Source organism: Balaenoptera borealis (assembly GCF_965194805.1).
Source record: "Balaenoptera borealis genome assembly, chromosome: X".
In the NCBI taxonomy this organism is placed as follows: Eukaryota; Metazoa; Chordata; class Mammalia; order Artiodactyla; family Balaenopteridae; genus Balaenoptera; species Balaenoptera borealis.
The window spans coordinates 46,914,774-46,939,146 of NC_138881.1; the positions used below are offsets into that span (position 1 = coordinate 46,914,774).

A 24,373-nucleotide genomic window follows, 5' to 3' on the forward strand; every position below is an offset into this window, starting at 1 on the left:
AATAGCAGAAATAAGAAGGCAGATGGTTTTGTTAGCCTCATGAGTTCTGGAGCACAAGATGTCCAAATAGATGAAAGAAATCAATTACAGATGTCTTCATCACTGAAAAGTTTCCTAATCTGAACATCACACTATCTTTAAATTATTTAGTGCTATTATACAGGCTAACTAAATCATTCTCATAGAAAAGATTCATAAAGTTCCTCTGACTGATTTACAAGTCAAAACTTACAGAGTGGGTCTAAAACGAATTTTAGTAAATGCAGTTGTGAAATTTAAGCACAGTAACACTTCCACAGATTTAATTAAATAAACATGTGAAAATATCTTGTACAATTGTTATGGTACTTTTTTTTAATTGTGAAAAACGATAAAAAATGTAAAGGATAATGCAAGAAGCCTACATATAAACACTTTCAAAGTACTTTTCTTTATATTCTTTGAAACTCATAACAGGCCCGTGATATAGGTTCAGCAAGTATCATTCTATTTTGGGGATGGGAAGACTGGAATCCAGAAAGTAAACAGCTGAGGTTATACGCTGGGGTTAGAACCCAAGTATCCTGACTATTTGGTCAGTGTGCTTTCCATTGTACCATGCCAACCCATGCAACAAACTGGGAAAAGGATAAGAAAATTGCTTAATAAGGAGGAACATGATAATCTCAATGATTGCTTATGCATAGCCTGTCATTCTCTATGACCCTTGTGCTACTGAAGGCTTAGAGTCAAGGAGATTAAAAATTAAATGGACATAGGGAACTATACTCAATATCCTGTGACAAACCATAATGGAAAGAATATGAAAAGAATACACACACACACACACACACACACACACACACACACACACACACACACATATATATATATATATATATGGCTGAGTCACTTTGCTGTACAAAAGAAATTAACACAACATTGTAAATCAACTATACTTCAATAAAATTTAAAAACAAACAAACAGAAAAAAAAAAAAAAAACAAGGGAAGTCTGAGAAAACTGCCAAGAGGAGCTTAGAGACATGACAAGTAAATATCAGGTGGTATCCTGGATGGGATCCTAGAATAGAAAAAGAATTTATGCAAAAACTAAGGAAATCAAAATAAAGTGTGGAATTTTGTTAATAAAAATTAAATGGAAACATATTAGTGAAAATTGCTTAAGAAGAGTTTAATGAATTAAGTGGAACATATTCTCATATACAAAAGAGTTTTACAAAAATAACTTTTACTAATTTTGGGTAACCATGATGTACTAAAAGGACGTACCAATCTTGTTGGAATTCCTACTTTTTTTTTTTAATTCCTACTTTTTTAAAACTTAAAACCCAAGGACACACAAGTCAGCCTATAATAAAAGTATCATTTTTTCCTGTTATCCCTCTGCACATTCATGTGATTCTCTGCCAACTCCAGTGAGCAAACAAATAGCACAACAATGTTGGAGAAGACTTTGGAGCTGAAGCCTTTATAGATTGTGTTCTTAACCCAGAAAAATGTCAGCAGGTAGGAATAAAAAGCAGATGATAGCCAGAAACATATACATATTAGTGCCAGCATTTCTGCCCACCCAACTAACCTGAAGGAGTATTTCTGTGCTCATTCCCCTTTAGTTTCTTTAAAAAAATAGAGCTAAGTTTGAATGTCATTCATTTAAGAACATTTCTGTACTCATGGAAAACCCAATGTCAGGATTCTTCTTGTGTACATATCTGGTGGAACAAGTGATCTTATGCACTCAATTGGCGGGCAATGATGGCTGCTGCACTAGTGATACAGTTGCCAACAAGTAGAGGAAGAAATAACAAACCCAAACAAGTATTTATTTTTCTTTTATTGAAGTAACATTGATCTATAACATTATATAAGTTTCATGTGTACAACACTGTATGTCTACTTCTGTATACCCTACTGAATGTTATTCAGTGCCTAACTATTCAGTTAGGCACATTTATTGATTGATAAATGTTAGGAACATTTATTGATTTCATTTGAAAGTTATTCATATCATATTAAAGTTCACAAACCAGAAATTACCCGATGAATGCACATTAAAAGAAGTGCTCTTCAAATGTGTTTTATGATAGGTAGTAACATAACTTCAAAGGTGCTCTTTAATATTCATTTCTTATTGATGAAATGAGTAAAATCAGAGTTCAGTCCTTGGTGTTCTTTTTTGTTTTCCCCCAAGGTGATTCCTACATTCAGATAGTTCCAGCAATCACCCAACTGCAGATGTTTCCATCTCTTATCTCAAATCTTGATGTCTCTTCAGTCCAACCTCACAACCAACTTCCAAATGTGTTTCTCCAATTCAATGTCAATAAATTCTTCAATTAAATACACCTACAGTCAAGCCTATCATCGTCTAAGCACGACAGTTTGCCTAAATCTTATATTTCTGTTAAAGATACCATATTTTCTACAAACCACCCAGACTCAGACTCTTTGGGTCTCCCAACAAACACACACATATCCAGTTTATTACCACATCATGGCAAATCATCCTATACAGCATCTCCTGTCTGTTTTTACTTCCATACTTCTCTAAACTCTTAATCATCTCATATATGGACTGCCATGATGGTAATGATCTAAATAGATTCACTCCCTGGTTCTAGCCAATACATTCTTCACATTGCCACCAGATTAGTACCAGTTATATGCTGTTTTCAGCATTTCATTCCTCTGCTCCAAAAAACACCCCAAAACCCAAACTTTAACAGTTTCTTAGTACTACAATAGTGGGTTTTCAACTTGTTTCGGTGGCAAAGTCCTTGGTAGGCATGATTGTCTTTGCAGAACATGCAAACATAGATTATCTTATTTATTATCCTTGAACATTATATCATTTATTAAGCTTAAATACATAATAATGTGTTAGATTAAATATATTATCTTACATCAAACTATAGCATAGATAAGCTGTGGCAGTTGCCAAAAATTAAAAAAAAAAAAGTGTGGGGAAAAAACCTTCTAATGTAAACTCTCCATTTCACCCAAATGTTATATTCTCTTTCTCCCAAATACATCTTACATTTTACGATTTGCATGCCTTTATAACATGCAATTCTACCTACTGACAATACTCTTCACACTCCACTTCATCAATTTTAATCCGGTCCATTTACCTTTCAACACCAACTCAAATCCTACTTCCTGAATGAAGCAGTCTCAGACCACTATCGCCTTTGACGATCTCCCATTGCCTCCTTTCAATCCACTGCAGACAGGATGTCTGGTATTGGGAGGCAATGCAGTATAACAGTGAAGAGCCAACACTTTGGAGTCAGACAGATTTGCTTAACCCCACTAACTGTAGTATCCTTGCCTATAAGGACAGACTAACTTCTACCTACTTTAGAGATGTTTTGAGGATTGAGATTATGTAATGCGATTATGTTTCAGGGCTCCCAAGACCACTCACAGATTCACTGATTCAATAGACGGTCTTACAGAACTCAGCATACAGTTGTGTTCATAGCCAAGTTTGTTACAGCAAAAGGATGCACATAGGATCAGCAAGGGAAAAATACACAGGATTCTAGAGAAATTAATGCACAGACTTCCCTATGCTCTCTTCCTATGGTGAGGGAGCATTCTTGAGTATGCTCCTTTCTCTCAGCAACAAAAAATGGTAAGTTTCTGGTCAGGGAAGCCCAATAGAGACTCAGTGCCCAAGGTTTTTATTGGTGACTGGTCATGTAGGCACCTTTTGCCTAGCATTTACCAAAATGCCAGACTCTAAGAAGGAAAACAGGTATTCGGCATAAATCACATTACTTGTACCAACAATCTAGGCAATGTGAGCTATACTTATCAGTTAGGGAAGAAAGGGAAACCAAGTTCCTGCACACCAGCCAAGGTCCAACCTTGGAAGCAGGCCTTTCTATAGATAGCAGTCTTGTGCCTGCTATGTTAACTCCTTTCTGCATAGTTTAGCACAGTGCTCATATTATAAGTTAACCGCATACCTACATTGTAGATACCATTACATGCAATATCCTGCATCAGTTCATGTTTCTCACAAAATAGGTATACCTGTGTGTAGGGAAAGATGGACGTGGATCTTTGTATATATGTTAAGCCAGTGCTTCTTAAAATGTGTTCTGTGAAAAGTGGGTTCTCTGGTAAAACTGTTTTGGGACATGTACATTTATTTCCTTTCTTGAAAATTCTCAATTCATATTAGCACAGTAAAGGATCTAAGAGAGTCTACAGTGAAAAAATGGTTTTTATATGATTGACTCCAACAATTCCTATTTGACCACGCAACACCTATTAACTCCTTGCTGACAGCTTACAAAATGCTGTGCTAAGGCCAACAAATGTGTCCACCAATCTTCGCCAAATGGGGAAAATATGAAATGTCAGCAAGCTTTGAAAGAGAGCTATTAGAACTAGAAATATGAAATCACTTGGTTCTGTGATAGTCAATGAAGTAATAAAACCACTAGAAGGTATGTGTGGAACACCCTATCTTTGCAAACTTGGCTTCAATGAATTCTTAAAAGAAAGAGAAAATGAAGATAATTTAGTTCCCATTTAGGGAAATAATATTTTCATATTAGGTCTGCTTAGGAATCAATCTAAACATTTTAATAAGTTAATTTAATGGAAGTTTAATAGTTAGATACTGTCATTCCTATCTGCTAAAAAATAATTTCTGGCTTCTAGCATGACAGAGTGAGGAGGTTTTCAAATCCTCTCCCTCAAAAGCAGTAATAAAACTGGACAGAACTCTCAAAAACAACCATTTCAGCAATCTGGAATTTGCCCAAAGTCATACAACAAAATCGAAAGTGTTACTCATGAAAACTACTCAACTTTTAAGAACTGTGTAATCTGTGGCGTTTTTGCCCATGGCTGTTTCTGTTACCTCTGCACCAGCTCTTCTTGCCCAGCAATTCAACCACAGCAGGACAGGCTGAGAAAACAATAAGCTTTGCTACTGCTGCCATAGGTAACTCACTTGATTTGGAGCTTTAGAAGCAGTATCTCCATTAACCTGAGGTTAACAGGGAGACCTGGGAAGTGAGACAACCATCGCAGGCTTGATCAATTGTCCACATATCTCAGGTTGACTGGAATATCGTCACATGCACAGCATAAACTCGAGGGCCCAAACCATACACACATCACTGGCTGACAGAGCCTGAACATGCAAGGAGGAGGCATGAGAAATCCTAGAGGAAAATGAAAGCTAGAAAATGGCCTCAAGTTTAAATGAGTTTCCCAGGCCACACATAGATCCAGCAGCAGAAAGTGGAAGCCCTTTGTCACCACACAAAGATACTATATTTTTGTATTTTTTTGACTATATTTCTCATGCTGTACATTTCATCCCCGTGACTCATTTATTTTCTAACTGGAAGTTTGTACTTCTTAACTTCCCTCACCTATTTCACTCATTCCCACCACCCCCCAGAAAATTCAATTTAAACAACAGAGAAATAAGACGAAAAACAAACATGTACAGAAACTAAGGGACCTATAGGACAATAGCAAAAAGTCTAAAATCTGTGTCATCAGAGTCCCAGAAGGAGAGTGAAAAAAAGAGCATGATAAGAAAACAATATCTGAAGCACTACTAGCTGAAAACTTGCTAAATTTGGCAAAGGACATAAACCCACATATTCAAGAAGCTCAGTGAACTCAAAACAGAAATAAACACAAAGAAACACATGCCTACATATGTAATTGCTGAAACTGAAACAGAAAAATTGCTGAAAATTAAAGAGAAGAAAAATTCTGAAAGCAACCAGAGAAAAACAATGTATTTTATACAGGAAAACAATGATTCAAATTTCTAGGGATTTCTCATCACAAACCATGGAAGCTAGAAATAAGTGGCATAATATTTTCAAAATGCTAAAAGACATTGTCAACCCAAAATTCTGTATACAGCAAAATTATCCTTCAGGAATGAAGGTGTGAAAAAAGACATTCTCAGATGAAAAAAAAGTTAAGAGAATTTGTCACCAGCAGATCTGTTCTAAAAGAGACACTAAAGGAAGATCTTCAAACAGAGGGAAATTATAAGAGTAGGAAACATGAAAGAGCAGAAATGAAGGAAGACCAACAGAAATGGTAGATATCAGGGTAAATGTATTCTTTTCAGTTCTGAAATTCAAGCAAAATGAAAATTATAACACCGTGTGATATAGTTTTTCATATATGTAGATGGAATACTTAAGACAATTTATAGAAGGAAGAAATCTATATGGATGTAAGGTTTCTACATTCCTCTTGAAGTAGTAAAAGTTTGATTTTAAGTAGACTGAAAAGTTATAATCCCTAGAACAACCACTTAAAAATGTACAAAGAAATAGAGAAAAAACATAATAGATAAATTAAAATGGAATACTAAAAGTACATTCAAATAAACCAAATGAAGGTAGGAAAGGAGAAGGAATAAAAAACAAACAGAAAACAGATTTAAAATATGGCAGACCAAAATCCAAACATATTGATCATTACATTCACTATAAATGGTTTAAAAATAATTGAAAGAGATCGCCAGAATGGGTTTTTTTTTTAATGTGACCATAAGCTGTCTGCAAGAAACTCACTTCAAATATAATAATATAGGCAGGTTAAAACTAAAAGGATGAAAAAGATACACCATGCAAACAATAACCAAAAGAAAGATGGAATGGGTATTTAATATCAAAGGAGACATCAAAGCAAGCAAAAATAACCAAGAATAAAGAGGGATATTATATAATGATAAAAGTCAATTCACCAAGAAGACATAACAATGCTGTGTCTGTAACCAACAAAATACCCTCAAAATACAAGAGGCAAAAACTGACAGAATTGAAAAGAGAAAGAGACAAATCCATAATTACAGCTGGGGTCTTCTACACTCTTCTTTCACTCAACAATAGAAGCAGTGCACAGCAAATGAGCAAGGATATAAAATAATTGAACAATACCATTCAAACATCTAGATCTAACTGACATTTATAGAAAACTCTACTAAACAACAATAGGGTATACTTTATTTTCAAGTGCACATGAAACATTCACCTAAATAAACCATATCCTGGGTCATAAAACAAACCTGAACAAACTGAAAGTAATCAAAACCATTGAAAATATATCCTCTGATCATAATGAAATTGAAGTATAAATTAGTAACAGAGATAATAAGAAAAATCTCGAAACACTTGGAAATTAAACAACACAATTTACCAAATAAACCATGGAACAAAGAGGAAGTCTCAAGGGAAATAAGAAAATATTTGGAACTGAAAAAACCCCTACAATACAACATATCAAAACACAGAGGGGGCTTCCCTGGTGGTGCAGTGGTTGAGAATCTGCCTGCCAATGCAGGGGACACAGGTTCAAGCCCTGGTCTGGGAAGATCCCACATGCCACGGAGCAACTGGGCCCGTGAGCCACAACTACTGAGCTTGCGCGTCTGGAGCCTGTGCTCCGCAACAAGAGAGGCCGCGATAGTGAGAGGCCCGCACACTGCGATGAAGAGTGGCCCTCGCTCGCCGCAACTGGAGAAAGCTCTCGCACAGAAATGAAGACCCAACACAGTCAAAAATAAATAAATAAATTTATAAAACAAAAAAACAAAACAAAACAAAAAACCACAGAGGATCCTAGAGAACAAAGAATAAACCTTAATGTGTGAAAAAATTTTAAATCATTTAGGAGGTCATAAAGATCCCAGGATGGAATGCATTTGTTAAAAAGTACAGAACTTTACAGCAAAAAGAGTCAACTTTAATGTATGAAATTTTAAAAAATCATTTAGGAGGTCAGGGGATCCCAGGATGGAATGCAGAATGTGACAAAAGAATCTAATCATATTACAAATATATGAAGGAATATCACATAAAGGAGTACAGGAACAAGTGCTGACCTACATAACTTTGGAAATGAGTGGCACCTATAATATTAAAGGCAAAAGAAATTATTCATAAGCACTGCATTCTAGTTGATAAAGGTATTTCCCACTGGGGCATAAATTAACAAATCTGAAACCACTATACCTTATACTGGAATTGAACAATTAAATAAATGGATAGGGGATGGTGAGAACCTCTCACTGTTGGACTGGGAGTTTACAGATAAACAAGGGAAGAAGGCTATATAATCCATATGGTAATGGATTAGAGTTGGAGATACCAATATGAATGCATATTTACCTTAATATAGACACAGATGGTTACATACAGAAATATTCATAGACATGGATATATATCAGTTAGTATGCATAGATATATTTCCTAATCTGTCAGCTAAAAGGGCCTAGAAGCAATGACACCCCAGTAGCAATGAGCACACCAAGCACCCAGATCTTGGTTTCTAACCTAATCTCCAATAAAATGAATTATGGTTCCTTGTGGAAATGGTGGCTTCTAGGAGCAGGAAGTATACAAGATGAGCTTGGAGAATGTTCCGCTGCCCGTGTACGGAAGCAAAACTTGCTACCCCAAAATATCTCTTCGGCTTGTGGATTATTTCAAACTAAAAATAATCAAGGCCCAAATGACTTGGGAAGAAACTTTGACCTCCCTCTCACTGCCTAAAATAATTTAGATAGAGGACCTCTTTCTATTATAGAGCTATCACCAGAGATATCTGCAAAGAACAGGGCTAGGTGTGGTGGCGTAAACTCTAGGCAGAGCTAAAGATCAGAGTCCACTCTGTGTCCCACTGTCTCTGCATGGCCCAGCAAATATTTGTTTTTCCATCTTCATGTGAATTGCCTTCCTCCCCTTTGAAGTCCCCCAACATCTTCTTTTGTTGTTAGCTAAAGATGGTATTTAAGGTATTTAAGGTGAGGGCTTCAGTCATTTTGGTGAGTTAACTCAGTTTTCCTGGGTCTCTCCCATATATACATGTTTGTTTGTTTTTTAAATTTTTGAACTTTATTTATTTTTTTATACAGCAGGTTCTTATTAGTCATCAATTTTATACACATCAGTGTATACATGTCAATCCCAATCGCCCAATTCGTCACAACACCATTCCCACCCCCCCCCGTGGCTTTCCCCCCTTGGTGTCCATACGTTTGTTCTCTACATCTGTGTCTCAACTTCTGCCCTGCAAATCAGTCCATCTGTACCATTTTTCTAGGTTCCACATACAGGAGTTAATATACGATATTTGTTTTTCTCTTTCTGACTTACTTCACTCTGTATGACAGTCTCTAGATCCATCCACATCTCAACAAACAACCCAATTTCGTTCCTTTTTATGGCTGAGTAATATTCCATTGTATATAGGTACCACAATTTCTTTTTTTTTTTATAAATTTATTTATTTATTTATTTATTTTTGGCTGTGTTAGGTCTTCGTTTCTGTGCGAGGGCTCTCTCCAGCTGCGGTGAGCGGGGGCCACTCTTCATCGCGGTGCGTGGGCCTCTCACTGTCGCGGCCTCTCTTGTTGCGGAGCACAGGCTCCAGACGCGCAGGCTCAGTAGTTGTGGATCACGGGCTCAGTTGCTCCGTGGCATGTGGGATCTTCCCAGACCAGGGCTCGAACCCGTGTCCCCTGCATTGGCAGGCAAATTCCCAACCACTGCGCCACCAGGGAAGCCCCCACAATTTCTTTATCCATTCGTCTGTCATTGGGCATTTAGGTTGCTTCCATGACCTGGCTATTGTAAATAGTGCTGCAATGAACATTGGGGTGCATGTGTCTTTTTGAATTATGGTTTTCTCTGGGTATATGCCTAGTAATGGGATTTCTGGATCATATAGTAATTCTATTTTTAGGTTTTTAAGGAACCTCCATACTGTTCTCCATAGTGGCTGTATCAATTTACATTCACACCAACAGTGCAAGAGGGTTCCCTGTTCTCCACACCCTCTCCAGCATTTGGTGTTTGTAGATTTTCCGAAGATGCCCATTCTAACTGGTGTGAGGTGATACCTCACTGTAGTTTTCATTTGCATTTCTCTAATAATTAGTGACGTTGAACAGCTTTTCATGTGCTTCTTGGCCTTCTGTATGTCTTCTTTGGAGAAATGTCTATTTAGGTCTTCTGTCCATTTTTGGATTGGTTTGTTTGTTTTTTTAATATTGAGCTGCATGAGCTCTTTATATATTTTGGATATTAATCCTTTGTCCGTTGATTCGTTTGCAAATATTTTCTCCCATTCTGAGGGTTGTCTTTTCGTCTTGTTTATGGTTTCCTTTGCTGTGCAAAAGCTTTTAAGTTTCATTAGGTCCCATTTGTTTATTTTTGTTTTTATTTCCATTACTCTAGGAGGTGGATCAAAAAAGATCTTGCTGTGATTTATGTCAAAGAGTGTTCTTCCTATGTTTTCCACTAAGAGCTTTATAGTATCCGCTCTTACATTTAGGTCTTGAATCCATTTTGAGTTTATTTTCGTGTATGGTGTTACGGAGTGTTCTGATTTCATTCTTTTACATGTAGCTGTCCAGTTTTCCCAGCACCACTTATTGAAGAGATTGTGTTTTCTCCATTGTATATCCTTGCCTGCTTTATCATAGATTAGTTGACCATAGGTGCGTGGGTTTATCTCTGGGCTTTCTATCTTGTTCCATTGATCTATGTTTCTGTTTTTGTGCCAGTACCATATTGTCTTGATTACTGTAGCTTTGTAGTATAGTCTGAAGTCAGGGAGTCTGATTCCTCCAGCTCCATTTTTTTCCCCTCAAGACTGCTTTGGCTATTCAGGGTCTTTTGTGTCTCCATACAAATTTTAAGATTTTTTGTTCTAGTTCCGTAAAAAATGCCACTGGCAATTTGATAGGGATTGCAATGAATCTGTAGATTGCATTGGATAGTACAGTCATTTTCACAATATTGATTCTTCCAAGCCAAGAACATGGTATATCTCTCCATCTGTTGGTATCACCTTTAATTTCTTTCATCAGTGTCTTATAGTTTTCTGCATACAGGTCTTTTGTCTCCCTAGGTAGGTTTATTCCTAGGTATTTTATTCTTTTTGTTGCAATGGTAAATGGGAGTGTTGCCTTAATTTCTCTTTCAGATTTTTCATCATTAGGGTATAGGAATGCAAGAGATTTCTGTGCATTAATTTTGTATCCTGGAACTTTACCAAATTCATTGATTAGATCTAGTAGCTTTCTGGTGGCATTTTTAGCATTCTCTATGTATAGTATCATGTCATCTGCAAACAGTGACACTTTTACTTCTTCTTTTCCAATTTGTATTCCTTTTATTTCTTTTTCTTCTCTGATTGCCGTGGCTAGGACTTCCTAAACTATGTTGAATAATAGTGGTGAGAGTGGACATCCTTGTCTCGTTCCTGATCTTAGAGGAAATGCTTTCAGTTTTTCACCATTGAGAATGATGTTTGCTGTGGGTTTGTCATATATGGGCTTTATTCTGTTGAGGTAGGTTCCCTCTATGCCCACTTTCTGGAGAGTTTTTATCATAAATGGGTGTTGAATTTTGTCAAAAGTTTTTTCTGCATCTATTGAGATGACCATATGGTTTTTATTCTTCGATTTGTTAATATGGTGTATCACATTCATTGATTTGCGTATATTGAAGACTCCTTGCATCCCTGGGATAAATCCCACTTGATCATGGTGTATGATCCTTTTAATGTGTTGTTGGATTCTGTTTGCTAGTATTTTGTTGAGGATTTTTGCATCTATATTCATCAGTGATATTGGTCTGTAATTTTCTTTTTTTGTAGTATATTGGTCTGGTTTTGGTATCAGGGTAATGGTGGCCTCAGAGAATGAGTTTGGGAGTGCTCCTTCCTCTGCAAGTTTTTGGAAGAGTTTGAGAAGGATGAGTGTTAGCTCTTCTCTAAATGTTTCATAGAATTCACCTGTGAAGCCATCTGGTCCTGGACTTTTGTTTGTTGGAAGATTCTTAATCACAGTTTCAATTCCATCACTTGTGATTGGTCTGTTCATATTTTCTGTTTCTTCCTGGTTCAGTCTTTGAAGGTTATACCTTTCTAAGAATTTCTCCATTTCTTCCAGGTTGTCCATTTTATTGGCATAGAGTTGCTTGCAGTAGTCTCTTAGGATGCTTTGTATTTCTGTGGTGTCTGTTGTAACTTCTTCTTTTTCATTTCTAATTTTATTGATTTGAGTCCTCTCCCTCTTTTTCCTGATGAGTCTGGCTAATGGTTTATCAATTTTGTTTGTCTTCTCAAAGAACCAGCTTTTAGTTTTATTGATCTTTGCTATTGTTTTCTTTGTTTCTATTTCATTTATTTCTGCTCTGATTCTTTATGATTTCTTTCCTTCTGTTAACTTTGGATTTTGTTTGTTCTTCTTTCTCTAGTTCCTTTAGGTGTAAGGTTAGATTGTTTATTTGAGAGTTTTCTTGTTTCTTGAGGTACGCTTGTATAGCTATAAACTTCCCTCTTAGAACTGCTTTTGCTGCATCCCATAGGTGTTGGATCGTCGTGTTTTCGTTGTCACTTGTCTCTAGGTATTTTTTGATTTCCTCTTTGATTTCTTCAGTGATCTCCTGGTTATTTAGTAATGTATGTTTAGCCTCCATGTGTTTGTGTTTTTTACGTTTTTTCCCCTGTAATTCATTTCTAATCTCATAGTGCTGTGGTCAGAAAAGATGCTTGATATGATTTCAATGTTCTTAAATTTACTGAGGCTTGATTTGTGACCCAAGATGTGATCTATCCTGGAGAATGTTCTGTGCGCACTTGAGAAGAAAGTGTAATCTGCTGTTTTTGGATGGAATGTCCTATAAATATCTATTAAATCTATCTGGTCTATTGTGTCATTTAAAGCTTGTGTTTCCTTATTAATATTCTGTTTGGATGATCTGTCCATTGGTGTAAGTGAGGTGTTAACATCCCCCACTATTATTGTGTTACTGTCGATTTCCTCTTTTAGAGCTGTTAGCAGATGCCTTATGTATTGAGGTGTTCCTATGCTGGGTGCATATATATTTATAATTGTTATATCTTCTTCTTGGATTGATCCCTTGATCATTATGTAGTGTCCTTCCTTGTCTCTTATAACATTTTTTTTAAAGTTATTTTATCTGATATGAGTATTGCTACTCCAGCTTTCTTTTCATTTCCATTTGCATGGAATATATTTTTCCATCCCCTCACTTTCAGTCTGTATGTGTCCCTAGGTCTGAAGTGGCTCCCTTGTAGACAGCATATATATGGGTCTTGTTTTTGGATCCATTCAGCAAGCCTGTGTCTTTTGGTTGGAGCACTTAATCCAGTCATGTTTAAGGTAATTATCGATATGTATGTTCCAATGACCATTTTCTTAATTGTTTTGGGTTTGTTTTTGTAGGTCCTTTTCTTCTCTTGTGTTTCCCCCTTAGAAAAGTTCCTTTAGCATTTGTTGTACAGCTGGTTTGGTGGTGCTGAATTCTCTTTGCTTTTGCTTGTCTGTAAAGCTTTTGATTTCTCCATCGAATCTGAATGAGATCCTTGCTGGGTAGAGTAATCTTGGTTGTAGGTTCTTCCCTTTCATCACTTTAAGTATATAATGCCACCCCCTTCTGGCTTGTAGAGTTTCTGCTGAGAAATCAGCTGTTAACCTTATGGGAGTTCCCTGTATGTTATTTGTCGTTTTTCCCTTGCTGCTTTCAATAATTTTTCTTTGTCTTTAATTTTTGCCAATTTGATTACTATGTGTCTTGGCGTGTTTCTCCTTGGGTTTATCCTGTATGGGACTCACTGTGCTTCCTGGACTTGGGTGGCTATTTCCTTTCCCATGTTAGGGAAGGTTTCAAGTATAATCTCTTCAAATATTTTCTCTGGTCCTTTGTCTCTCTCTTCTCCTTCTGGGACCCCTATAATGCGAATGTTGTTGCGTTTAATGTTGTCCCAGAGATCTCTTAGGCTGTCTTCATTCCTTTTCATTCTTTTTTCTTTATTCTGTTCTGCAGCGGTGAATTCCACCATTCTGTCTTCCAGGTCACTTATCCATTCTTCTGCCTCAGTTATTCTGCTATTGATTCCTTCTAGTGTAGTTTTCACTTCAGTTATTGTATTGTTCATCTCTGTTTGTTTGTTCTTTAATTCTTCTAGGTCTTTGTTAAACATTTCTTGCATCTTCTCAATCTTTGCCTCCATTCTTTTTCCGAGGTCCTGGATCATCTTCACTATCATTATTCTGAATTGTTTTTCTGGAAGGTTGCCTATCTCCACTTCATTTAGTTGTTTTTCTGGGGTTTTATCTTGTTCCTTCATCTGGTACATAGCCCTCTGCCTTTTCATCTTGTCTATCTTTCTGTGAATGTCTCCCATGTATACATGTTATTAAACTTTTGTTTGATTTTCTCGTATTAATTTGTTTCATATTAATTTAATTCTTAGACCAGCCAGAGGAACCTAGAAGGACAGAGGCAAATTTCTTCCTGCCCAACACCAGTAATTAAAGATGTGTTCAAAAACAAAATTCTTCAAAATAACTGACCGGTACTCCTCAAAACTGTCAGGGTCCTCAAAAACAAGGAAATTCTGAGAAACTGTTGAAGCCAAAAGGAGCCTAGGATACATGACTGCTAAATATAATGTGGTGCCTTGGCTGTGATCCTGGGACAGGAAAAGGATATAAAGTAAAAACTAAGGAAGGGCTTCCCTGGTGGCGCAGTGGTTGAGAATCTGCCTGCTAATTCAGGGGACACGGGTTCGAGCCCTGGTCTGGGAGGATCCCACATGCCGCGGAGCAACTGGGCCCGTGAGCCACAACTACTGAGCCTGCGTGTCTGGAGCCTGTTCTTCGCAACAAGGGAGGCCACGATAGTGAGAGGCCCACGCACCGCAATGAAGAGTGGCCCCCGCTTTCCGCAGCTGGAGGAAGCCCTCGCACATAGGCGAAGACCCAACACAGCCAAATAAATAAATAAATAATAATTAAAGGTGCTAATAATTAAAAAAAAAAAGAAATCACCTTCTCCCAAAAGAATTCCTTAAAAAAAAAAAACTAAGGAAATCAGAGTAAAATATGGATTTTGATTAACAATCATGTATCTAGATTGGTTTATTACCTGTGATAAATGTACCATACTAATGTATAAGATGTTATAATTGGGGAAACTGGGCGTGAGATATATGGAAACTTTCTGTACTATCTTAATAATTTTTGTGTAAGTCTAAAAATATACCCCCAAAATAAAGCTTAAGTTTTAAAAACCTTGGTAGATGCAGCCAAAGTAGTGCTCATAAGGAAAATTTATAGCATTAAATGCTTGTATTACAAAAGGAAAGGTCTCACATCAAAAATCCAAGCTTCCATTTTAAGACACCAGAAAAAGAGCAAAATAAAAACAAGGCATGTAGAAGGAAGGAAATAATAAAGGTAAGAGCAGAAATCAGTGAAATTTAAAATTGGAAAACAACAGGGGAAATCAATAAAAGTACAAATGGATCTTTGAAAAGATCAATAAAATTGATAAACATCTACAAGACTGACAAAGAAAAAAAGATGCAAATTACAGATATCAGGAATTAAAAAGGTGATAATACTACAGATATCCAAGATATTAAGAAGATAATAATGAACAACTCTAAACACAAAGATTAGCAACGTAGATGAAATGGACCCAGTTCTCAAAAACCACAAGCTACCAAAACTCACCCAACAGGAAATTTATACCCTGTGTAATCCTATAACTACTATTCAAGAATTTGAATTTGCAGTTAAAAACCTCTAAAAAAATAAATCTCTGAGCCCACATGGTTTCACTGGAAAATTCTTCTAGACATTTAAAGAAGAAATGATACTAATTCAACACAAACTTTTTCAGAAAATAGAAAAAGAGGGAGGAGAATGCCTTCAAAAAATGCAGCGAAAGGACCTAGGTGAACTTGCTCTTAAGACAATGAAAATATGGGCAAAACAACTAAAACCAACCATTTCAGAACTCTGACAATTATCCAAAGACAAAGAACAAAATAAAAATCATTAACCCAGGACAAACTACTGAGGTCTGTGACATTTTTAACTTGTCGTAATTCCCATACGCCTTTCACCCCAGCTCAGTGTTGTGGTAGCCAAAAGCCAGGAACACTGCAGTCAGTGGAGAAAACAGACCTCTTTTTGAGTGCCCTTAAAAGCACTATCCCCAGAGCACAGTCAATATTTTGTCTGAATTCGAAACAACCTGGGAAAACCTCTATTCTTAGTGTGGTGGATATTTGATTTCACTCAGAGTTCAGCTCAGCCCAGCAAGGCATGGGTATGAGGGGTGGGGGGAGGTAAGGGGCTACCTCGAGAGCATTACTGAAACGATAGGAAAGTGCTGGCAACAAATCAGATGCTTAAGGCTATGATTCCAGTTTGGGAAAATAAGATCCTGGTCTAGAATTTAAAAACAATGTTAGGACAACTAAATGACTATAGGAAATTTTGAAAACCTCTGACATATTCCTGGGAATATAAATCTCTGCCATGCCAGGAAAGACCTGAAAAGGGGGAATGGACTAGTCATTCAATTCTGGCTGGATTTGAGTTCCTGGGCAAGCAGAAAGTAAATTCAAAGGATATCTTGCAAACTGAAGCCTGAAGGTGTGCCTTCTCACAGAGATTTCCTTGACAACGACAACCAGACAAGGCATTTAATAAAATCTTCTGACCAATTATTGGTTCACTACTAAATGTACTGGCCCAGGTGTGAACCCTAGCATACCAGGCTTTAAAAAATTTTTTTAGAAATTTTTTTACCTAGCAAAGAACTCAATGGCAAGCAAAGAACTCAGGGAATACAGAATTAGTGAAGGAAAATCACTAAAAAAATAAACAGAGACCTTCAAGATGGCAGAGGAGTAAGATGTGGAGATCACCTTCCTCCCCACAAATACATCAGATATACATCTACATGTGGAACAACTCCTACAGAACACCTTCTGAACACTGGCAGAAGACCTCAGACTTCCCAAAAGGCAAGAAACTCCCCACGTACCTGGGTAGGGCAAAAGAAAAAAGAAAAAACAGAGACAAAAGAGTAGGGACAGGACCTGCACCTCTGGGAGGAAGCTGTGAAGGATGAAAAGTTTCCACACACTAGGAAGCCCCTTCACTGGCAGAGATGGTGGGGCGGGGGGTGGGGAAGCTTCAGAGCCACGGAGGAGAGCACAGCAACAGGGGTGCAGAGGGCAAAGTGGAGAGATTGATGCACAGAGGATCAGTGCCGACCAGCACTCACCAGCCTGACAGGCTTCTCTGCTCACCCACCGGGGCGGGAGGGGGTACTGGGAGCTAAGGCTCTGGCTTCGGAGGTCAGATCCCAGGGAGAGAACTGGGGTTGGCTGCGTGAACAGCCTGAAGGGGACTAGTGCCCCACAGCTAGCCAGCACAGAGTCCGGGAAAAAGTCTGGAACTGCCTAAGAGGCAAGAGACCATTGTTTTGGGGTGCGCAAGGAGAGGGGATTCATAGCACTGCCTAAGTCAGCTCCAGAGATGGGCGCGAGCCGCGGCTATCAGCGTGGACACCAGAGATGGGCACGAGCCGCAGCTATCAGCGTGGACACCAGAGATGGGCATAAAATGCTAAGGCTGCTGCTGCAGCCACCAAGAAGCCTGTGTGCAAGCACAGGTCACTATCCACACCGCCCCTCCCGGGAGCCTGTGCAGCCCGCCACTGCTGGGGTCCCGTGATCCAGGGACAACTTCCCCGGGAGAACGCACGGTGTGCCTCAGACTGCTGCAACGTCACGCCGGCCTCTGCCGCTGCAGGCTCGCCCCGCATCCATACCCCTCCCTCCCCCCAGCCGGAGTGAGCCAGAGCCCCTGAAGCAGCTGCTCCTTTAACCCCGTCCTATGTGAGCGAAGAACAGATGCCCTCAGTCGACCTACACGCAGAGGCGGGTCCAAATCCAAAGCTGAACCCCGGGAGCTGTGCGAACAAAGAAGAGAAAGGGAAATTTCTCCCAGCAGCCTCAGAAGCAGGGGATTAAAGGTCCACAAACAACTTGATGTACCTGCATCTGTTGAATATCTGAATAGACAACGAATCATCCCACATTGAGGAGGTGGACTTTGGGAGCAAGAAATATTATTTTTTCCCCTTTTCCTCTTTTTCTGAGTGTGTATCTGTATGCTTCTGTGTGAGATTTTGTTTGTATAGCTTTGCTTTCACCATTTGACCCAGGGTTCTGTCCGTCCGTTTATTTTTTTGTTTTGTTTGGTTTTTACTTAAAAAATTTTTTTCTTAATAATTATTTTTTATTTTAATAACTTTATTTTATTTTATCTTACTTTATTTTATTTTATTTTATCCTCTTTCTTTCTTTCTTTCTATATTTTCTCCCTTTTATTCTGAGCCGTGTAGATGAAAGGCTCTTGGTGCTCCAGCCAGGCATCAGGGCTGTGCCTCTGAGATGGGAGAACCAACTTCAGGACACTGGTCCACAAGAGACCTCCCAGCTCCACGTAATACCAAACAGCAAAAATCTCCCAGAGAGCTCCATCTCAACACCAAGACCCAGCTTCACTCAACGACCAGCAAGCTACAGTGCTGGACACCCTATGCCAAACAACTAGCAGGACAGGAACACAGCCCCATCCATTAGCAGAGAGGCTGCCTAAAATCATAAGAAGGCCACAGACACCCCAAAACACACCACCAGACGTGGACCTGCCCACCAGAAAGACAAGATCCAGCCTCATCCACCAGAACACAGGCACTAGTCCCCTCCACCAGAAAGCCTACACAACCCACTGAACCAACCTCAGCCACTGGGGACAGGTACCAAAAACAACAGGAACTATGAACCTGCAGCCTGAGAAAACGAGACCCCAAACACAGTAAGATAAGCAAAATGAGAAGACAGAAAAACACACAGCAGATGATGGAGCAAGGTAAAAACACATCAGACCTAACAAATGAAGAGGAAATAGGCAGTCTACCTGACAAAGAATTCAAAATAATGATAGTAAAGATGATCCAAAATCTTGGAAATAGAATAGACAAAATGCAAGAAACATTTAACAAGGACGTAGAAGAACTAAAGAGGAGTGAAGCAATGATGAAAAACACAATAAATGAAATTAAAAATAATCTAGACGGGATCAATAGCAGAATAACAGAGGCAGAAGAAAGGATAAGTGACCTGGAAGCTAAAATGGTGGAAATAACTACTGCAGAGCAGGATAAAGAAAAAAGAATGAAAAGAACTGAGGACAGTCTCAGAGACCTCTGGGACAACATTAAAGGCACCAACATTCGAATTATAGGGGTCCCAGAAGAAGAAGAGAAAAAGAAAGGGACTGAGAAAATATTTGAAGAGATTATAGTTGAAAACTTCCCTAATATGGGAAAGGAAATAGTTAATCAAGTCCTGGAAGCACAGAGAGTCCCATACAGGATAAATCCAAGGAGAAACACGCCAAGACACATGTTAATCAAACTATCAAAAATTAAATATAAAGAAAACATAATAAAAGCAGCAAGGGAAAAACAAGAAATAACACACAAGGGAATCCCCATAAGGTTAACAGCTGATCTTTCAGCAGAAACTCTGCAAGCCAGAAAGGAGTGGCAGGATATACTTAAAGAGAAGAAGGAGCAAAACCTACAACCAAGATTACTCTACCCAGCAAGGATCTCATTCAGATTTGATGGAGAAATTAAAACCTTTACAGACAAGCAAAAGCTAAGAGAGTTCAGCACCACCAAACCAGCTTTACAACAAATGCTAAAGGAACTTCTCTAGGCAAGAAACACAAGAGAAGGAAAACACCTACAATAACAAACCCAAAACAATTAAGAAAATGGTCATAGGAACATACATATTGATAATTACCTTAAATGTAAATGGAATAAATGCTCCCACCAAAACACACAGTCTGGTTGAATGGATACAAAAACAAGACCCATATATGTGCTGTCTACAAGAGACCCACTTCAGACCTAGAGACACATACAGACTGAAAGTGAGGGGATGGAAAAAGATATTCCATGCAAATGGAAATCAAAAGAAAGATGAAGTACCAACACTCATATCAGACAAAATAGGCTTTAAAATAAAGACTATTACAAGAGACAAAGAAGGACACTATATAATGATCAAGGGATCGATCCAAGAAGAAGATGTAACAATTGTAAACATTTATGCACCCAACATAGGAGCACCTCAATACATAAGGCAAATACTAACAGCCATAAAAGGCAAAATCGACAGTAACACAATCATAGTAGGGGACTTTAACACCCTACTTTCACCAATGGACAGATCATCCAAAATGAAAATAAATAAGGAAACACATGCTTTATTTTTTTTTCATTTTAAAAGACTTTTTATTTTGAAATAATTACAGATTCACAGGAAATTACAAAGACAGTACAGAGAAGGGTACATGTACCCTTCATGCAGTTTCCCCCAGTGTACCTCTAGTATAATTCCAAAGCCAGGAAATTGGCATTAGTACAGTTCTGTGCCGTTTTATCACATGTATAGATTCATGGAACCACCACTGCAATCAAGGTACAGAACTCTTCCAGCACCACAAAGATCATCTTTGTACTACTCCTTCCTAGTTACAGCCCACCTTCACCATCCCTAACCCCTGGCAACTGCTAATTTGTTCTCCATCTCTGTAATTTTGTTATTTTGAGAATTTTATATAAATGGAATTATGTAGTGTGTTACCTTTGAAATTACCTTTTCCCCCTCAACATAATGCTCTTGAAATCCATCCATACTGTATCAGTAGTTTGTTCCTCTGTATTTCTGAGTGGTATTTGGTGGTATCAATATACTAGAGTTTGTTTAGCCATTTACCTATTGAAAGACATTTTGGTTGTTTCCAATTTTTGGCTCCTATAAATAAAGCTGTTATAAATTTCTGTGTACAGGTTTTTGTGTGGATATACATTTTAATTTCTCTGGGATAGATGCCCCAGAATGTGATTGCTGGCTCATATGGTAGGTATATGTTTAGTTTTTTCAGGAACTGCCAAGCTGTTTTCCAGATTGGCTGTACCAGTTCAAGTGATGTGTAGAGATCTTACCTCCTTTTGCATTCCTTTACCCTCCCCTGTTTATAATTGTCTTAAATATTTCCTCTATGTATATTGAGAACCACTTTGGAACATGTTATAATATTTGCTTCAACCTGTAAACATAATTTAGAAAACTCAAGAGAAGGAAAATCTATTATTTTCATCCATATCCTTACTCTTTCTGTTCTTTCTTCCTTCCTTATGTGATTTCTTCTTTTATCATCTCCATTTTGTTTCACGAATTCCCATAGCCATTCTTTCAGGGTAGGTTTGCTAACAACATATTTTCTTGGTTTTCCTTCATTTGGGAATGTCTTTTTTTTTTTAATTGGAGTATAATTAATTTACAATGTTTTGTTAGTTTCAGGTGTACAGCAAAGTGATTCAGTTATACACATATATATTTCATATTCTTTTCCATTATAGATCATTACAAGATGTTGAATATAGTTCCCTGTGCTACACAATAGGTCCTGATGGTTTATCTATTTTATATATAGTATGCGTATCTGTTAATCCCAAACTCCTAATTTATCCCTCCCCACCCTTTTCCCCTTTGGTAACCGTAAGTTTGTTTTCAATGTCTGTGAGTCTATTTGTTTTGTAAATAATTCAAATAATTCAACTTCTAAAAACTAAAAACAAAGAAAACCTCTTGAAAGCAGCCAGAGAAAAATGACACCTCACCTACAGGGGAGAAACAAGTAGGGTGACAACAGATTGCTCATCAGAAACCATGGAAGTCAAAGCAAGGGGCATAATATTTTTCAAGTGTTAAATGAAAAAAAATTGTCAACCAGAATTCCATATCAAGGGGAAAGCAAAACATTTCCAGATGCACACTGGTCAGAATGGTCATCATCAAAAAGTCTACAAATAATAAATGCTGGAGAGGATGTGAAGAAAAGGGAACCCTCCTGCACTGTTGGTAGAAATGTAAATTGGTGCAGCCACTATAGAGAACAGTATGGAGGTTCCTTAAAAAACTAAAAGTAGAATACCATAGGATCCAGCAATTCCACTCCTGGGCATATATCTGGAAAAGATGAAAACTCTAATTCAGAAAGATACATGCACCCCAGTGTTCACAGCAGCACCACCTACAATAGCCAAGACATGGAAACAACCTAAATGCCCGTTGACAGCTGAATGGATAAAGAAGATGTGGCATATATATTTATTCAATGGACTATTACTCAGCCATAAAAAAGAATGAAGTAATGCCATTTGTAGCAACATGGACGGACCTAAAGATTATCATACTACCTGCACTAAGTCAGACAGAGAAAGACAAATATCATATTATATCACTTACATGTGGAATCTAAAAAAATGATACAAATAAACTTATTTAAAAAACAAATAGGAAACACAAGCTTTAAATGATACATTAAACAAGATGGACTTAATTGATATTTATAGGACATTCCATCCAAAAACAACAGAATACACATTTTTCTCAAGTGCTCATGGAACATTCTCCAGGATAGATCATATCTTGGGTCACAAATCAAGCCTTGGTAAATTTAAGAAAATTGAAATCGTATCAAGTATCTTTTCCGACCACAATGCTATGAGACTAGATATCAATTACAGGAAAAGATCTGTAAAAAATACAAACACATGGAGGCTACACAATACACTACTTAGTAACGAAGTGATCACTGAAGAAATCAAAGGGGAAATCAAAAAATACCTAGAAACAAATGACAATGGAGACACGACGACCCAAAGCCTATGGGATGCAGCAAAAGCAGTTCTAAGAGGGAAGTTTATAGCAATACAAACCCACCTCAAGAAACAGGAAACATCTCGAATAAACAACCTAACCTTGCACCTAAAGCGATTAGAGAAAGAAAAACAAAAAATCCCCAAAGCTAGCAGAAGGAAAGAAATCATAAAGATCAGATTAGAAATAAATGAAGGAAACAATAGCAAAGATCACTGAAACTAAAAGCTGGTTCTTTGAGAAGATAAACAAAATTGATAAACCATTAGCCAGACTCATCAAGAAAAAAAGGGAGAAACTCAAATCAATAGAATTAGAAATGAAAAAGAAAAAGTAACTAATGACACTGCAGACATACAAAAGATCATGAGAGATTACTACAAGCAACTCTATGCCAATAAAATGGACAACCTGGAAGAAATGGACAGATTCTTAGAAATGCACAACTGCCGAGACTGAACCAGGAAGAAATAGAAAATATGACCAGACCAATCACAAGCACTGAAATTGAAACTGGGATTAAAAATCTTCCAACAAAAGCCCAGGACCAAATGGCTTCACAGGCGAATTCTATCAAACATTTAGAGAAGAGCTAACACCCATCCTTCTCAAACTCTTCCAAAATATTGCAGAGGGAGGAACACTCCCCAACTCATTCTACGAGGCCACCATCACCCTGATACCAAACCCAGACAAAGATGTCACAAAGAAAGAAAACTACAGGCCAATATCACTGATGAACATAGATGCAAAAGTCCTCAACAAAATACTAGCAAACAGAATCCAACAGCACATTAAAAGGATCATACACCATGATCAAGTGGGGTTTATTCCAGGAATGCAAGGATTCTTCAATATACTCAAATCAATCAACGTGGTACACCATATTAACAAATTGAAGGAGAAAAACCATATGATCATCTCAATAGATGCAGAGAAAGCTTTCGACAAAATTCAACACCCATTTATGATAAAAGCCCTGCACAAAGTAGGCATAGAGGGAACTTTCCTCAACATAATAAAGGCCATATATGACAAACCCACAGCCAACATCGTCCTCAATGGTGAAAAACTGAAACCGTTTCCACTAAGATCAGGAACAAGACAAGGTTGCCCACTCTTACCACTATTATTCAACATAGTTTTGGAAGTGTTAGCCACAGCAATCAGAGAAGAAAAAGAAATAAAAGGAATCCAAATCGGAAAAGAAGAAGTAAAGCTGTCACTGTTTGCAGATGACATGATACTCTACATAGAGATTCCTAAAGATGCTACCAGAAAACTCCTAGAGCTAATCAATCAATTTGGTAAAGTATCAGGATACAAAATTGATGCACAGAAATCTCTTGCATTCCTATACACTAATGATGAAAAATCTGAAAGTGAAATTAAGAAAACACTCCCCTTTACCATTGCAACAAAAAGAATAAAATATCTAGGAATAAACCTACCTAAGGCGATCAAAGACCTGTATGCAGAAAATTACAAGACACTGATGAAAGAAATTAAAGATGATACAAATAGATGGAGAGATATGCCATGTTCTTGGACTGGAAGAATCAACATTGTGAAAGTAGCAAAAGAAGAGAAAAAATCCCAAAGGTAAAAGAAGGAAAGAAATAATATAGATCGGAGAGAGGAGAAGATGGCGGAGGTGTAAGACGTAGAGATCACCTTCCTCCCCACACATTCGTCAGAAATACATCTACACGTGGAACTGCTCC

At 37.7% G+C, this 24,373-nt stretch overlaps 2 protein-coding genes across 17 annotated transcripts in view; one reads left to right on the forward strand and one right to left on the reverse strand.

Annotated features, from left to right (window-relative positions):
- Positions 1–24,373, forward strand: part of LOC309620413 (uncharacterized protein) — a 90,327-nt gene that overhangs the window by 20,128 nt on the left and 45,826 nt on the right. For 5 of the 6 annotated variants that reach the window (XR_014239526.1, XR_014239527.1, XR_014239528.1 and 2 more), the window contains one exon: positions 14,292–15,110. The exons of the other annotated variant lie outside the window; for it this stretch is intronic. The gene's annotated coding sequence lies outside the window, so the exon portion shown is untranslated. Of the gene's footprint in view, positions 1–14,291; positions 15,111–24,373 lie in introns of those variants that run through there. 6 annotated transcript variants of the gene reach the window in all.
- Positions 1–24,373, reverse strand: part of WNK3 (WNK lysine deficient protein kinase 3) — a 141,053-nt gene that overhangs the window by 8,995 nt on the left and 107,685 nt on the right. Inside the window, exon 21 of one of the 11 annotated variants that reach the window (XM_082376513.1) lies at positions 23,294–23,306. The exons of 9 other annotated variants lie outside the window; for them this stretch is intronic. In XM_082376513.1, the coding sequence (XP_082232639.1) occupies positions 23,294–23,306 (13 nt within the window). Of the gene's footprint in view, positions 1–18,116; positions 21,957–23,293; positions 23,307–24,373 lie in introns of those variants that run through there. One more of the 11 variants, XM_082376521.1, reaches the window with a different exon arrangement.